The sequence below is a fragment of the Cyclopterus lumpus genome, chromosome 5 (genome assembly GCF_009769545.1).
Source record: "Cyclopterus lumpus isolate fCycLum1 chromosome 5, fCycLum1.pri, whole genome shotgun sequence".
NCBI classification, from domain to species: domain Eukaryota; kingdom Metazoa; phylum Chordata; class Actinopteri; order Perciformes; family Cyclopteridae; genus Cyclopterus; species Cyclopterus lumpus.
In genome coordinates this window covers 5,177,812-5,193,917 of record NC_046970.1, presented here as the reverse complement: position 1 = coordinate 5,193,917, position 16,106 = coordinate 5,177,812, and the positions used below count along the sequence as shown (strand labels likewise).

Sequence of the window (16,106 nt, the reverse complement as noted above, 5' to 3'; positions counted from 1 at the left end):
ATCTAATTTAATTGGGTTATTTTACACCCTTTGAAATGAATTGCCAGTGTCGGCAGCATCTAGTGTGAGTATTTGGACAGTAGGAGCACATGCTGTGTCCCTGTGGCACTGCTAATACTTTTACCCCCCATTTAGCCCTTGTTGCTACAAAGTGGAAATACAGGGGGCGATGTCTATCAACTTAAGTGCAGTTTCTTTTCCCACCACTTTCAATAATTACATTTCATACACCTCCTTACAAAATGTAAACATTTTCTCCTAAAAGGAGATCGAACGAATGCAGCTGTGGCTTGCACAGGTTCAGACTCAGTTGCTATCAGAGGGTCCGCCGTTCAGCTCCTCACGCCATTTTACAAAAGCTTTGTGCAGGATCTCACAAGATGTGTCATTAGAAATCACTGCAATGAAAGAAAGGAGGGCAGAAAAAAAAGAAATGCTTTAAATATACTATAAATATATTACATGAAGTCTGAATAACATAAAAACTGGCTGAAACCACTCTTAACAAAATAAGTTGGTTGTCTTTGCATTCAAAGAAGGCCAAATACGAGCTAATCTGGTTCCTTTTTTGGGGGGGTGAAAACACACTAGCGTTTAGGGCAAGTATACATTCTCAGTTAAAGGGAGGGATTGCCATCATAGTTGAAGACAGGACAAGACCTCTGTCTCTATTGTGGAGGGGAAGACGTTGGTGCTAATGTGGGCTGACCTAGCAAATAATTGTGGCATGCCACTGCCTGTTTATTAGCTAGCATGTTGCCAGCTAACCACAGTAGTTTGCCAACTAGGCCCACAAGTAGTTGATATGTCGCAAAGCTTCCAGCACTACCTATTGTTGCAAGGACACGCTGACTTGTGCTGCATTCTGGGCTTCCCGGGCACAAAGCGTTTTGACTTCCTGCTTGCTCTTAAGCAACAGCTTAAGTGATTCTTACCCGCTTCCCCAAGACCAACAGGCAGAGGCATTCTGACCAGGCCTCCCGAATGCTTCAGCCTTTCCTGCAGAGACTTCTGTATAAGCTCCATGGTACACGCCTCATGCCAGACAGGCAGCTCCAGGCCCACCATGCAGCTGATGACCCGTTGCTTTTCGTCTTCTGTCAATAGACCACTCTCCTTTGACACGTAAACCATGTACGACATATCAATGTTCACTGCCTCGCCATGCAGCAGAGATGGGAGAACTTTCTGTAGGCAAAAGAGCGAGACAAAGATAATGTGAGCATGTGAATATTTGCAACCAAAAAGGAATGAGCACCTTATTCCCCATACAATCTCAAGAGTGTTATGGACTCACATAGAATCAAATACATGCTAATATACTATATAAACTATAGAATTCATTCAATGTAAGTGTTTAGCTATGTTTGCAATGAGGGATTTAATTAATTACCATTTCTAATGATGGGCTGACAAGGTGGCCAAAGTCCACCAGTCGGTTCAGGTCATCCTCCCAAAGGTTAGGGGCGAGCTCCTCCAGCATGGTTCCAATGGCTATACGAGTCACTTGTGATGCAGCCTGTAAGCAGCTGTTGTCAGTCTGAAATTTGGTGTCCAACAGCATGCGGCCATGTGTCTCAAGAAGCTCAAAGAGGCCTCTGTGTTTCATCAAGGCCATCTGCAAGAGCGCAAAGAAAACTTTAATGAACAGTTCAAAAGGCGAAAAAATAATCTGCCCAACCTGGGTGGACTTGCTTTCTGTTGATACTATTTCTGGTGAAATCAAACTTTTTAAATTAACTTAAATTAAAACAAATGCAATGTGAAACACTTAAATGTCTTAAAAGATACTTGTAATAATTCTATTGAATAGATAGAGGTCTTTCAACACAGACGGTTGAGAGGTCTAACCACGAAAAAAGGTTTAACAGAGTCTTTATACACATTAGTTCATATCTAATAATAGCTTACTATTAATAGTATTTATATTGTTGTGAAGCATGTCATGGTATAAGCTGATGATCACGTTGATACTGTAATTATCATTCCTCAACTTGTATCAACTTTAAAAGGTAAATGTGCCACATCCAGGGACTTTAACGTACCTTTAACATCTCTGCGAGCCCGTTGGAGATGTGTCGTCGTGGAACAGTTTGTAGGAAGGACAGGTCAAGGAGGGCTGCGGCTGGTGGAATGTAGGCGCCCAGCTTGTTCTTGCAATTTGCAAAGTTAACCCCAGTCTTTGCTCCCACGCTGGCATCGATGTAGGAGAGCAGTGTGGTTGGGACCCTGATGTAGGGGGTGCGTCTTCTGTAGAGCGAGGCCGCCAGGCCCACTATGTCCAGGCACACCCCGCCACCAATGGCAATGATGGGCTCTGTGCGGCGGTCAAGAGAGAAGTTGTTGACCTCCTCCACGATCTGTAAGGCCATTTTTATGGTTTTGTTCTCCTCAGTGGTGGGTAGAGACAAGATCTTGTACAGGACATTATTGGCCTCTAAATATTCAATTATTTTGGTAGCGTAGATTTTGTAGACTTCTTGGTCAACGACCACGAAGCGTTTGATTGGCTTGTTTGATTTTTGAATGTCTTCCAGCTGCTGCGGGTCGGTGATGTGGCCCAGCAGGAGGGTGTCGTTGCTTGGATCCAGCAAGTGCCGGGTCTCAGTCACCTTGTAAGTAAAGACGATGGGGCTGACCACTGTCCAACTGGTGCCCTGTTCTGTGATGCTCTCATAGCTGCCACACAAATCACACGAACACACCATTTTATTATAATGACATTGGTTACAGTTATTGCAGATGTTTCGTTTTATTTTTCAAGTCCCTTTTTCTGTTTCTGTCACTCTATTGTCAGTTCATTAGCTCAAACTAATGCAGTTTAATACAACAGCCCTCAACACACTGATGTTATTATTTTTGTGAAAAAAATGCACAGGATGTATTGATTCCAATTTGATGAAAACAAAACCGAAGTCAGCGCCTCCAAAGCTCCTTGTCCCTGTTTTGTCTGGAAGCAAGCAGCAGACCACTCCCTTCATGAGGGTACTAAACACTACATTACATTACATTACATGTCATTAACATATTTTTCTCCCAAACTCACAGAATAGAGGGATCAACAGTGTGCTATGAAAGCAATACCTGAATAACCTGAACATCTGGATTCCTTCAGTTTCTATGAAGGTAGATTTGTGGCTTTATTACGCAAACAAACAAAAGATTTTTGAGAGCAAATTTCTCGTTTGTAAGTAAAAATATATAAATGATGTGTTAGTTTTGCTGCTGAAACAGAATTGTTTTGCTGCGAATCCAAAATATTTGCAAAAAAAAACTAAAAAAACTGGCTCAAGAAAAAAGCTTTGCTATGAGTTATGAGTTGAGTTTGGACGTAGTGGGTGGGGCATACGCTGCTGAATGAGAACATTCACTTTTTTGTTTGTTTCATAAGCAAAACTAACTAACTAATTTATTGTCAGTTTATATATTTTTACTTACAAACGAGACATTTGCATATTAAGTCATAAGTTTCCTACCTCCATATTGCATGACATTTCAAATTGAACATGTTCTTCCATATAGAAACAATTTTGCACTGTGTTTTTAACTATATCAATCCAGATTTCACACAATGTTGCATACAGTAGCTGTGGCTGTCTAATTTTACAATACAGGTTAGTTATACATATTGAGTCATGCTTGTGGTTAAAGCAGACATCTTTCATAATTAAGAAACGTGGCCGTGTGGCAGGCAGTACCATCAGGCCAATAAAGATTAAAGCAAACAAAAAAGATGATACTTGCATCGTACTTTTTTTTTTAAATCAAAGAATACTTAAGATTACTGTTAAACTCACATTTTTGCAGCAGAGACACAGTCAGCACTTTGGTTATTGACCTCCTTGCCTCGAATACGATTCCAGGTACCCTTGACACGCACTAAACTAAACTCAGTTTTATTTTCTTTGGCATCGTTTTTTTTAAGCTCAACCTTTCCCATTATCGAGTTGATGGATGTACCTTACGGGGGGGAACAGAGCTAGCCACAGTCTGAATGTGAAATCTATGGGACTCTTAAATAGAGCACATTATTTCCAGGAAGCCCCTAGGCCAGGAGCATCGTCATCATTGTATAATGGTAAAAAATGCCAAAAAATACTAACAACATGCCTCATCTTGCAGGAAAGTGGTTATGGCTGATCTGCAAAGCAGAAGCTGAAGACCTTAACCAGTGGGATGATGAGAAGTCCTCTCTCGTGGCAGATCTGAAAACAGCCAGGAACCCTAACAAAGACCAGCTAAGACTGTCGATGCTCTTAAAACACAGGAGAAGGTGGAGCAGACTCTGCAGGGGTTAAAGGCAGAGCAGAGATGGTGGGAATTCTGACAAATACAGAATTCATGAACACACACAGTGCTTGTAAACGGTTGAATTACATTTCCGTCAAATTGAAAACAAAAACAATTGTTAGATTTTTGAAAGTCTTGTTTCAAATTGTTCACACATTATTCCGTGCCATTCAACCCTCATCCTACCAACATATGTTACACACAAAAGACCTTATAGACAGAATGAACTAACAGCCATCCTCGCACAATGTGAATTTCTTCTCAAAATATTATTGGAACAAACACAGTTTTATTACAGTTTTAGGGAAGACATAACTTGCACATTGTGGACAACGAAAGCTGTCGGATCCTTTACATTAGAACCAGGAGCAAACGTTTATTTATGTATTCTATTTTATCTAATACAACTGGCACAGGCTGCAATTGGGTTCTTTTGACTGGACCTATAGGGTTCTTAGGAGGCGAGGAACAATATGAAGCTATGAATGTCGGAGTAATAACTTGAACTTCATGAACTCATCTCATAACCATCGTGCTCTCACATGCTGAGAAAGGAACAGGTTTTTTTTCCTTTTTTTTTTACCTATTGCATAAGCCTTTGGTCACTCCCCCTCAATTCTATAAGTTGAGTACAAGTACATAGTTGTCGTGCTACAACAGAAAAGTCTGCCAGCACGTTGCAAGCTGCTACCGACCTCGAGACGCGCACCATGTCGGCCGAAAAAGGTAAGGAATATTGCTTACAATTTATTTTTTCTGCAACGGGGTCATAGTAAATATTGTCAGAGCTTTAACACGCATTTACAAACTCCTGTGTGACTCAGACCGAGTGTTAAACACCTGCCTGCTGCCTTCACTGGGGCCGATGGTCTGCTGTGAAAATAATGTACAACATGTCTCCGTAGGTGTGTCTGTGTGTGTGTGTGTGTGTGTGTGTGTGTGTGTGTGTGTGTGTGTGCGCGCAAATCATTTAGTGTGGTTAAATATGAGCTGACTATTTATAGCTGGACACCATTTTAAGTAGTAATGAAGGTTAGAAATATTGCATGACTTTTCTTCATACAATCAGCCTTTTTGATCATTTGATGACGTCACGTTTTGAGTTTCAGGAAACTGCAGGGTATTTTCACAGACCAAGCAATTGGGGACAAGGATTTGTTTTGATATGATTCCTAGTTCCACGCCCTACTTCTTATATTGGAGCAGGAAAGAGTAGTTGATCTCTGGACTAAAATCCCATCATGTTGCCCTCCTACCCACCCCCCAGTTCCTGACACCCCCGTGGAAGTCCTTGTGGATCTCCTGACGAGAACCATGGAGGTAGCCAAGGCAAGTGGCAACGTGCCTGAGGAGTTGACCCATCAGCTGCAGAAGGCTCTGGACATAGCGAGCGGCCTGGATGACTACCTGGAGAAAATGAGCTCACAGGAGAGTGAACCTCTGGCCGAGCTCTACAAGTATGTCTCGGCTTCCTTCATAATTCTGCTCCTCTGTAGCTCAAAAATACTGCAGTTTAAAAAAAAAATGTATGTGGTCTTTCATGCTTAATTGTAGAAAAACAATCTCCCATGACTGGGATCAAGTTCACAAGGAGGGCAAAACCATGTTCCGCCTTCCGAAGGAGTGCATCACTGGACATGTTGAAGGTTGGACATTTCCATGCGTACCGCCACATGCATTGCCATTGCATTCAGTGGTTTACTGTACTGTGATAACTTTTTTTTGTTGCCAGGTCAGACCCTGAAGATGCTGATCCACATGAGTCAGGCCAAGAGGGTTCTAGAGATCGGGATGTTCACCGGCTACGGTGCACTGTCGATGGCCGAAGGGCTTCCCGAGGACGGCTGCTTAGTCGCCTGCGAGTTGGAGCCGTACCTCAAAGACTTTGCTCAGGCCATTTTTGACAAGTCTCCACATGGCAGGAAGATCACTGTCAGGACTGGGTCCGCCATGGACACCCTGAAGGTGAGAGAAACGGTCTATCTTTTCAAAGACGCTCAACGCTGACTCTTCTTTCTTTTGGGGATGGGGGGGTGTTATAATAAGTTAACAGGCTGTGGGGCACACGGCCAGTTTTGTAATACCTATCTGTCTCTTCCAGGAATTGGCTGCTGCAGGTGAACAGTTTGACATGGTCTTCATTGATGCTGACAAGGATAATTACATCAACTACTACAACTTTATCCTGGACAAAAGTCTGTTGAAATTGCGAGGGGTCATATGTGTCGATAACACGCTGTTCAAAGCCAAGGTCTATCTTAAAGACACGACGGACGGCAACGCACTGGCGCTCAGAAAATTCAACCAGTTCGTCCGCGATGATCCACGTGTGGAGCAGGTACCTTTTCAAACATGCTACTGTATGTATTTTTAAACTATTATTTTTGTTGTTATTGTAACAACGTCCCGCTTGTTTTAAAGGTCATCATCCCTCTTCGAGATGGCATCAGTGTTGTCCGTCGGGTATCTGTGTCCTCCGAGTGCTCAAGGACCAAGGTACCATTTAGATAACCCCAGCGATCAAACCTCCATTAGCCAGTATCGACATGGGATCGAACCGCTGCCATCACACCTTCACTCAGCCTCATTCTTACTGATCGTGCCTGCTCATTTCATTTGTTTATAGAGTAAAATAACGGACGACGAGGTTTTCCGCGGGGTCAAGGGGCTCCCCATCCTGGATCGAATGCGCCTCGACGGAAAGGTGGCCTACGTGACGGGTGCTGGCCAGGGAATAGGCCGCGCTTTCGCCCACGCCCTGGGGGAGGCCGGCGCGATGGTAGCCGTGGTAGACCTGGACCAAGACAAAGCCGAGGCGGTGGCTGGAGAGCTCTTCCTCAAAGGTAAGGGGTCACTTAAAGGGCCAGTGTGTTGGATATAGGGGTCTCTATTAACAGAAACGGCATATATACGGAGTCCGCCAAAAGTCCAAAGCTCGGAAGATATTCAGTTCACGGTCATTTTCAAAATAGTTGATTAATGGACTTAAAGTTACAGCTCTACTTGTCTGCTCCCCCCGTAAAATACTCTCTAGTTAATTCGGTGTGGTTTTTACTTTGTATTTCTCTTTTTCGAGTGTTGCTTAAAGTAAAATACTTTAGTACTAAGCTTTAGCTTCCTTTAAAATATTCCATTTTCCTGCAATGGAAATATTTTTTTATTTTTTATTTTCTCACAATGTCACAATGTTTAAAGTTATTGCAATTTTTACAAGCTTAAAATCAGCAAAACAAAAAAGGATCGTCATATGTGGCTCCCTGCTTTTACATCTAATTGACAGAACAACAAAATCAGAGTGTATCTTGTGATCATTAAATTCTTAGTGTAGATTCGGTTGTGTGTAATGCACATTCAAAGATCCTACAAGTGGTCATGATGCACTTGTCAATCTCAAGACTCCTGAGTCAAAATGAGTCATTGTATTTATTTTGACGTGAGAGCGGACCATCTATAGAGTCGGTACTCCAGCATCCATCGGTAGAACATCAGCACATCTTCAATCACGCCGTGAATACGTACAAACTGGGTTGGTTCACGTCAAAGCTTTGACAAATGTCATAAATTGTAAGTGTGTGAGATTTGCCAGCAGATGGCAGCAGACTAAAGCAGAAAACATACTGTGTCAGGTTAAACATGTTCCTCTGAACCCATCTATGTCATTTAAAATGTTCTTCTTCAAGAATGACATGTTTGACACATGTCTATTTAATAAATAAATAAATAAATATATATATATATATATATATATATATATTATTTTTTTTGTTTGTTTTCTTTTCTTCTTTTTACACATCTTAAAACACATTGTAATTTCCAAAATAAAGCTCTCAAATGTCCAAAGGATAGACGTTGCTAATATCATATATCATGCTACAAGATGTAAAAAACAGTATTTCTAATGGACCACAATGTTTTCGGACACAGGCATCATTGCCATCTCGATCACAGCTGACATTAGCAAATCGGCTGATGTTCAGAGGATGATTGACAACGTTGTGTCCAAATGGGGGGCGATCCACGTCGCCTGCAACAACGCCGGCATCAACATGAACTCGGCCAGCGAAGACACCAGTCTAGAGGAGTGGGACCAAACCTTCAACGTCAACCTGAGGGGGACTTTCATGTGCTGCCAGGTGTGTATCACCAGCTGTAAAACACACACCGGTTCATTCCCTATTGTATTGGTGTGGCGTGCAGTTTTCACACTGACCAAAAATAATAATACATAAATTGGAAGATTTTTTTATTTTTATTTTCAAGTCACATGCTGCTGTAAAATTAGATGCAAGGACAAATTGTGACAAATTGTGCTCCGGACACTATGAAAAAAATCATTGTATTATGATGGAAAGAGCTTTTGAATGTTGCGCAAATTGTACATGGCTCGCTTTCATAAGGTATCTATTGTTTTGGTAGCTGGAATTATTGCGCAGAATCCCACTAAACTTCGGCCTTTAAACGCACAACAACGTATGTAGCAGACCCATACGTGTGTGTGTGTGTGTGTGTGTGTGTGTGTGTGTGTGTGTGTGTGTGTGTGTGTGTGTGTGTGTGTGTGAGATAGAGGCATGTTTTTTTCTACAGATCACATCCACTTTGTTATGAGTAAGTTAGTAAATCACAAATTAAGACATTTTAATGGTATTTGTGGCTCTGGAAGCTGCAGAATCGTCTTCACTTGCAAAGGAACAATTAATCCTTTTACTTTATCCAAAAAACGTTCAAATCACACATTTTTGGTGATGCATCTTCTTTCATCGGACCTGCTCAGCAGGTGCAAATGATGCAAAGCTGCAGAGCACCATGTGTTTTCATATTTACATGATTACATTTAGTTATGTATGCTACATTTACATTACAAAATTGAGAATTTGATTGAATTTTAGCCTTAATATGATTGAATTTTTGTTTTTTATTCTGCCATCAATTTGCGAAAGAAACTGTGACTAAAGAACCAAATTGATTGAAGAGTATGACCTCATTGTTTATGTTGTGACTAAAATAAATGTTCAACTAAGTATGTGTGTCTATATGTATATATAATAAATAGGCCCTGCCACCCAAATGTTGTTTAACCACTATTTCTGTCTCCAAGGATACACTACATGTTTTTGTGTTGATCCGTGCTCAGGTTTATGGCAGCATATCAGTGCAATAATAAGGTGTTTAATGTGCCTCTTTCCCCCTGAATCCTCGCCTTAGGCAGCAGGTCGAGTGATGTTGAAGCAAGGATACGGCAAGATTATCAACACAGCCTCCATGGCCAGTCTAATAGGTGAGTGATGATTCTATTCCCCAACCTTCTCTCTGGAGCCCCTCCATGTCTGCTTTTAATCTCTCCATTTGGCGTGGAGAGTTGGGTCGAGAGGAGGAGGAGGAGGAGGAGGAGGAGGAGGAGGAGGGGTGGGTTGGGGAGGGGGGAGGCAGGGAGAGTTAAATACATTTGTGCTGTGCAGCAATGTGCGGGAGTGCACATCACATGAAATCCTCAGACTGAAAGTCGTCAGAACGGCCTTCTGGACCATCACAGTGCTTGGAATAAGGAAAGAAATATATATATATATATATATATATATATATATATATATATATATATATATGTATTCATACTTTTCAAACAGGACAAGCCAGCTCTTCTCCTTTGCAACTTTTACCCCAGTTAAACTGTTGTGTGGTGACGCATTTGGCCCTGCGTGCGTTAAGCAGAGCAGGAAAGTGTCGGGGATTGCGTCTCGCCGAGGCGCTTTTGCATCATAATAAACATCCCCTCTCTGCGGAGCTGTCTGGAGGATGTGGAAGGCAACCTGAGGTCCAACTTGGGAGGGGCGGGTTCCTGTGCCTGCAGCCTTGTTTGAACAGCGGAAGACACTTTCAGAGTTTAGTGAGAGCCCTAGTAAAAGCCTTGTATAATGTCCCGCCCTCCCACCTCCCCCCCACCCTTATCCAACAGGTTCCTCCAGAGGAACAGCAACACTTCATCAGCAGTAGAGTCAAATCGCCGGTAAACCACCGCGCCATATGGGCCGCCGGTCCCGACCGCAGGGGCATGCTGGTAAATAGAGGGCCGGCGTTTTAGAAAAAATGATCAATTACTCACATTACGTACAGTCCTTCAGGAATTTACTTTATTGGTCTGGACATCTGTTATAATATTGTCATAATGTGTAATCAGATGGGACCTGTTCTAGCCAAGTGGAAGCCCAAAAAAAAACAGCCGTAAACGGCCAATTAACATGCACAGTGACAGCTTTTTGTCCATCTGCTGAATAGAACGTGTGCGCCCACTAACCCCCCACACACACACACACACACACACAATCCCGAGCATCAACCACCATTTTATTTTCTTCTAACGGCCAGCAGCTCAAAGACACCCAGATAGGAAATATCCAAGTCGATACGATCACACTCGGCTGCGTGATGACCTTACAGGGGGATTGTGTGACTCTCGCACTCGTACCTGCAGATCTCGGCCGCAAAGCAACGTACGTTACAACAGCCACGCCAATTCTGGGAAAAGAGTGCATCATTTGAACTCCAGAGGAATTTCAAACGCAAAGGCGTGCCTGATGGAGGGCCATGTTTTCTCTCCCACTTGAAATGGGCAATAAGCAGCAGGGTGAATGTTAAAGAGGGCTTTGGAGAATGCTCTCCTTCTACCTCCCTTTTCCCTTCTCCGGGGATTACTGCTCTTTAAGACGTGCGAAAAACATCAATGCAGGTTTATTTAAAGGATGAAGGCATTTTCTGAATGGTATTTTGGGGCCGTATCATCAGGTCTTGAGCGAGGATTAGTGCTGTTAGGCATTTTTGAGCTGTGTTTCCTGTCCTGATAAGTCGGATTTCACCTTCAATCTGCGTGTAAGCCCTGGGCTCCGCTCCTCCTCGCCTGCTCCTCTGAGGTCCTAGCCTCCCCTTATCCAGCCCGGCCCAACCTTCCCATCCTCTGCTATCTCGCCCACACTCTGCACACAATCCTACTCTAAAAGCGCGCTTTCAGCTAAGGTTCCGTTGCCCCACCCTTCTTCTTTTTTTTTTTTTAACATCTTATTTCTCCCCAAACTTTTTACATCCACCTCGCACATTCTTCTCCACGTCTTCATCCCGAGCAATGTACGGGGGATGCTGCAGCCTTTTTTTCCTTCTTCCTTCTTCTCCCCAGGACCAGTCCCTGCCTCTCCGCAGCTGGCCGGTATTTATCATCCCGGCCTCACACTGAAGCCATTTGGCAGTCAGATCGGCGGGTGACGAGGTTAACTACTAAAGTTGTATGTAACTTGGAGCCCTCCTTGTGATGATTAATCAACCGGCAGAAAATGAGCCCCTGTCCCGTTATCCCATGCAGTGTGCAGCATCTGTGATGGTCAAGGCAAACAAATGGCTCCCTGCCTTTTGTTGCTGAGGACAGAGCATAACTGGACATTACAAGCAATTAATTTGACATGGCTTTCGTCCTCGGAGTCCCCGGCCGCTAATGGAAGAGGGTTTTATGGAGTAACCATGAGAAACCACAGGAGCTGCAATATAAAATGTATATGTTGTCAGCTTTGGCGAGAAAGCTTTTTTCTTTTCTTTTCTCCTCTCTACTACAAATAAATAACTCCTAAATGACACCTCCTTTTTTAAAATAAGGTATTTTTGAAATGACCACCTTAGAATTGTGAAAGTGCATCCATTGTTAATGAACGTCATCTTTTATGAAGAAAGAAACCCCCACTGTCCGTTTAGGGTAACCGATTTTCTTTTTGCAGTCCCCCATCCACAGACGCAGCTGTCCTACAACACGTCCAAGGCTGGAGTGGTCAAACTGACTCAGACTCTGGGCACCGAATGGATTGACAGAGGAGTGAGTGTCAACTGCATCTCCCCGTAAGTGCCGTCTACTCTTGGCCGCCTTCTTCTCTTGTGCCAAAGACACCTTTTTTAGAGTGTTGCGAGGGATTGAGCCGCAAAGTGGTGATTAGTGCGTTTCTTTGCTTTCATATGAAGAGCCCCGTTTGAGAACGACGCACTAATTTAGGTCCTCAAACAAAACATCCGCGCTTAATTAGATGACGTCTTGAGGGATGAATCAACCAAACACTTGCACTAATTGTTCTATTCAATTAGGGAATCACATTTGCAACCTCACTCTGAGTGTTCGGCGCAACAATGGCGCCTTGTTTGTATCCATTTGTCTGTGAAGCTGAGCAGGGGGGGGGGAAGGAGGAGAACACAGGAAGGTGTGTGTGTGTGTGTGTGTGTGTGTGTGTGTGTGTGTGTGTGTGTGGTGGAGCATCCCTTAGCCTCAGCCATCCTTGAACAAAATCCGTCCGGTGGCGAGCCAGGCCCAGTCACAGCCCCATAACAAAGCCCTTTCACACCCCGCTCCGCTTTATTTATCGGCAGCTTGTTTGCTAATTTTAATTTGCACAGAAGCAATTCTCTCTCCCCCCCCCCCACCCCCACCCCCCCACACCCGCTAACCGGTCGTCTCAATGGGCATGCTGATTTCTTTGAAGTGACAGTCGGTAAATATGCATAAAAAAAAAGAAAAGAAAGAGGGACACAATTAGCGCTCACGAGGTTGACTGGAGCCCGATTCCATTGGCAACTTTCGCCGCAGCGGTGATAAGCTGCATTATCTCGAAAATTGGCTGAGGGAAAACAGTACCTCTGATTGCCAGCAAAGGTTCCAGATAACAGGGCAGCTGAAGAGAAATATAATTGAGGTGGAATATGTTAACCAAGGTGTCACACGCTCCTTGGAAGTGCTAATTTAGCCAAATGCTGGAATTCCATATCAAGGCGCCAGGATGCGACGAACAATGATTCGGGCCTCGCGGCTTTTAGTCACTGTCACGTCAGTGGTGTAGGGAGTCAGAAGTCGTCCTCGTATTCGGCGCAGGCGGGCGCGTTGACATATTTATTCACATGTAAGCTCTGTGATACCCTTTTTTTTTTTTTTGTGGAGGGAACTGCAATTGTATAATATTGGTGTCGCTCAAACAAAACACCTGTTTTCCTCGTAAGTCCCACCCAAATACTGTCTCGACATCAAAAGCGGCTGAAGCACATGTCAATCGCGAGTCGCATGTAATGTAGAGTGCTTAACCGAAGGCCTTGAGCACATCACGCCAGAAGTCCCCCCCCCCCCCCCCCCCTCACCCGTGGGCTCTTCCTGAGATGTGCCAGCAGTAAACACCATCAGAGATGCCATGCCATGCCCTTTCTTCAAAGGATAATTGGGTTTATTTTTGTCACCAAAGTGGTGGCTCTGAAACAACGCTGTCACTCCTGGCTCTGAGTTGTGATGCCTTCTGATTTCATTGTGTGTTTTTTTCTCCCCCTACTCCCCCATCCTCTTTCTCCGTCTCTCTTTTCAGGGGGATTGTTGACACCCCTCTCATCCACTCGGAGAGTCTGAGGCCTCTGGTGCAGCGCTGGCTGTCAGATATCCCTGCTGGTAGACTGGCTCAAGTGACAGACCTGCAAGCTGCAGTGGTCTACTTGGCATCTGACGCCTCCGACTACATGACAGGGCATAACTTAGTCATAGAGGGTGGGCAAAGTCTGTGGTAGATGAAGAGATGAAAACTTTTTTATATATTTTTTTATTTTTCCTCTTCGCTCTACTGGGATTAGTCTCCCAAACAGGTGGCATTCACATTATCTCCTTTTTAGATACATTCACATCAGTCCGCGCTTAAATCTGTTCAACCTTTTCCACAGTTAAAATCTGTTTTATAGTGTGATGAGATAACTGGTAAAAAAAAAAAAAATTCTGTCCTCCTGTATGGAGAGGCAATGTCCCGCCCCCTTCCGCTGTCCCCCATTGGACCTTATTTCAGAGTGGTGAAAGACAAGTACTTTTTTGATCCATGAAGTGTGCCATGAATTACACATAATGATGTTTGTCAGTTGAAAAGCAAATTTTTGCAAGTCAAGAGCGTCATAGATTGGTCGTATTATCGGATCAAGCCGATCAGTAAACTACACATCTGGCCTCACCCAATGCACGTCAACAGCATCGACATGGCCGCTTGCTAGCTAGCTTGCTAGCTCAGACTCTAGCTAGCTAGCAAGCTCGATAACGTAGCTATGCTCATGCTAAAATGTATCGTTAACTTAACGTGTTTTATCGAACGACTCATTTTAGCAGCTGGGAAGCAAAAGAACGTGCAAGACCCGTTGACTTTTAGTTGTGTAGTCTATCCAATTACGTATTTTTACGGTCTGAAACAACAAAATGCAACTTTTCTGGATGTGTAAAACTCTTTGAAATTGGCAAACATATGTGTAACTCATGGCACAATTTACAAAAGAGCTCAAATAATTATTTGTCTCTCGCCGTTGAGTACCAGAAATATTCCTTTTCCAAAGTAAGTGGTCCTCGTTACATTTAAAAGTATAAAAATGTCTAAAGAAATATCTGTGAAAAAAAAAAGAAAATCTGTTACTGTGCCTTGAAACGTTTCGCAATCTTTGTTGTATGTTACATTGCCATTATTTAAAAACGTTCAAATGCTGCTGAAACACACAACAATTTTGATAAATGTGACTGTTAATGTTGTCTCGAACACCACTGGAAGAAACTTTGATGCGCACAAAAGAAAGTCTATTGAGTTTGTGTTTATAGCACTGTTTCATACAAATGCCGTTCAACATTGCTTTGTAGGATATGGCGGTTTTGTATTCCGACGACCAAAAACGCAGCTTCTTTGCATGCGTACATGCGCCAGTGGAATTTCTGAATGACCAAATAAATTGGAAGAGATGAGCTGCAGTGTCTGCGTCCCGTTATTACAGTGTATATATGTTTAAATGTTCTCGTAAAATACACCGAAAGCACCAGAATGATTGGTTCAGTGATGGCCGCCATCGGCGCCGGATGCCGGTGAGTTGTGTCGTGCACCTTGACTCCCCCGCTCCCTCTGGTCCAAGTCTTGTGTACCATATGCAGGATTTCCAGCATCCCGGTGCGCCTCTCTCCAGCACTTCCTGGTCAAATGAACCACAAGTGGTGCTTGTGAGCGCCATCTTAATTGCTCCATTAACTGTTTGTGCGCTGAAAAACAATACTTAAAGGAGAGGTCAGCCGAGGACGTGACCCCAGACGCTGCAATTATAGGAAAAGTAGTGGCCAATTAGCGCCCTCTGCAATGTGACACTGTTGCTGTTTATGTGGGCAACTTCAACTTCTCACTGTTAGTGACCGTTTGCTGATTTACATAATTGAGGGATTGGTCATTAATGGGAATGGCGTGTGAGAGGATCCCATTAAGATATGGAGTGAGATCTGATCATCTCCTCTGCTCCGTGCTATTTATCTCCAGCTGCATTGGCACGTTAGAAATTATTGGGATTCTTATCCTCGTACTTAATGGCGAAATATCAAAGTTTGCCGCAGTGTGTGCATGCAAGGTCTCGCTGAATGTGTTCACACAAAGGCAAATTGTCTTTTTTTTCTCCTTTCTTTTTAGGCCATTTGCCTCTTTTGCCACTGAGGGGCAGTATAAAGACAGGCAGCCACAGCATGAGGACACAACGTTACAACAGGAGGTTATCACATTATTTGCTATCATCTAAAGGTAATAACAGTGAACTCTGTCTTACGTGCATGACATGCAATAAGTACACCTCTCCAATTCTAGTGTGCAAACAGCTCAAAGTGTGCGACAATCAAAGAACGGCTGAACAAATACTCATATTTTCAATTAAAAGTGGTTTGATAGTGGACAGTTGCATTTCAAATGCATTAAAAAAAAATGTAATTCTCATAATTTTTCAAGAAGAGATTGGAGCAGCCTTTAGAGTCCAGAGACGAGTGCAAATAT

At 43.3% G+C, this 16,106-nt stretch overlaps 2 protein-coding genes across 2 annotated transcripts; one reads left to right on the top strand and one right to left on the bottom strand.

Annotated features, from left to right (window-relative positions):
- Positions 1 to 306: 306 nt before the first annotated feature.
- Positions 307 to 3,940, bottom strand: eevs (2-epi-5-epi-valiolone synthase). Its single transcript, XM_034532073.1, has 5 exons — positions 3,798 to 3,940; positions 2,046 to 2,679; positions 1,394 to 1,618; positions 936 to 1,188; positions 307 to 398 (listed from the first exon to the last, which is right to left on the bottom strand). Exons 1-5 carry the CDS (start codon positions 3,938 to 3,940, stop codon positions 307 to 309), a joined length of 1,347 nt encoding a protein of 448 aa, XP_034387964.1.
- A 989-nt stretch (positions 3,941 to 4,929) lies between these two features.
- Positions 4,930 to 15,019, top strand: zgc:113054 (uncharacterized protein LOC541322 homolog). The gene is made up of 11 exons (XM_034533175.1): positions 4,930 to 5,016; positions 5,558 to 5,747; positions 5,845 to 5,936; positions 6,023 to 6,255; positions 6,392 to 6,628; positions 6,712 to 6,786; positions 6,917 to 7,133; positions 8,215 to 8,423; positions 9,493 to 9,565; positions 12,042 to 12,159; positions 13,656 to 15,019. Exons 1-11 carry the CDS (start codon positions 5,001 to 5,003, stop codon positions 13,849 to 13,851), a joined length of 1,656 nt encoding a protein of 551 aa, XP_034389066.1. The 5' UTR covers positions 4,930 to 5,000; the 3' UTR covers positions 13,852 to 15,019.
- The last annotated feature ends 1,087 nt before the right edge of the window (positions 15,020 to 16,106 follow it).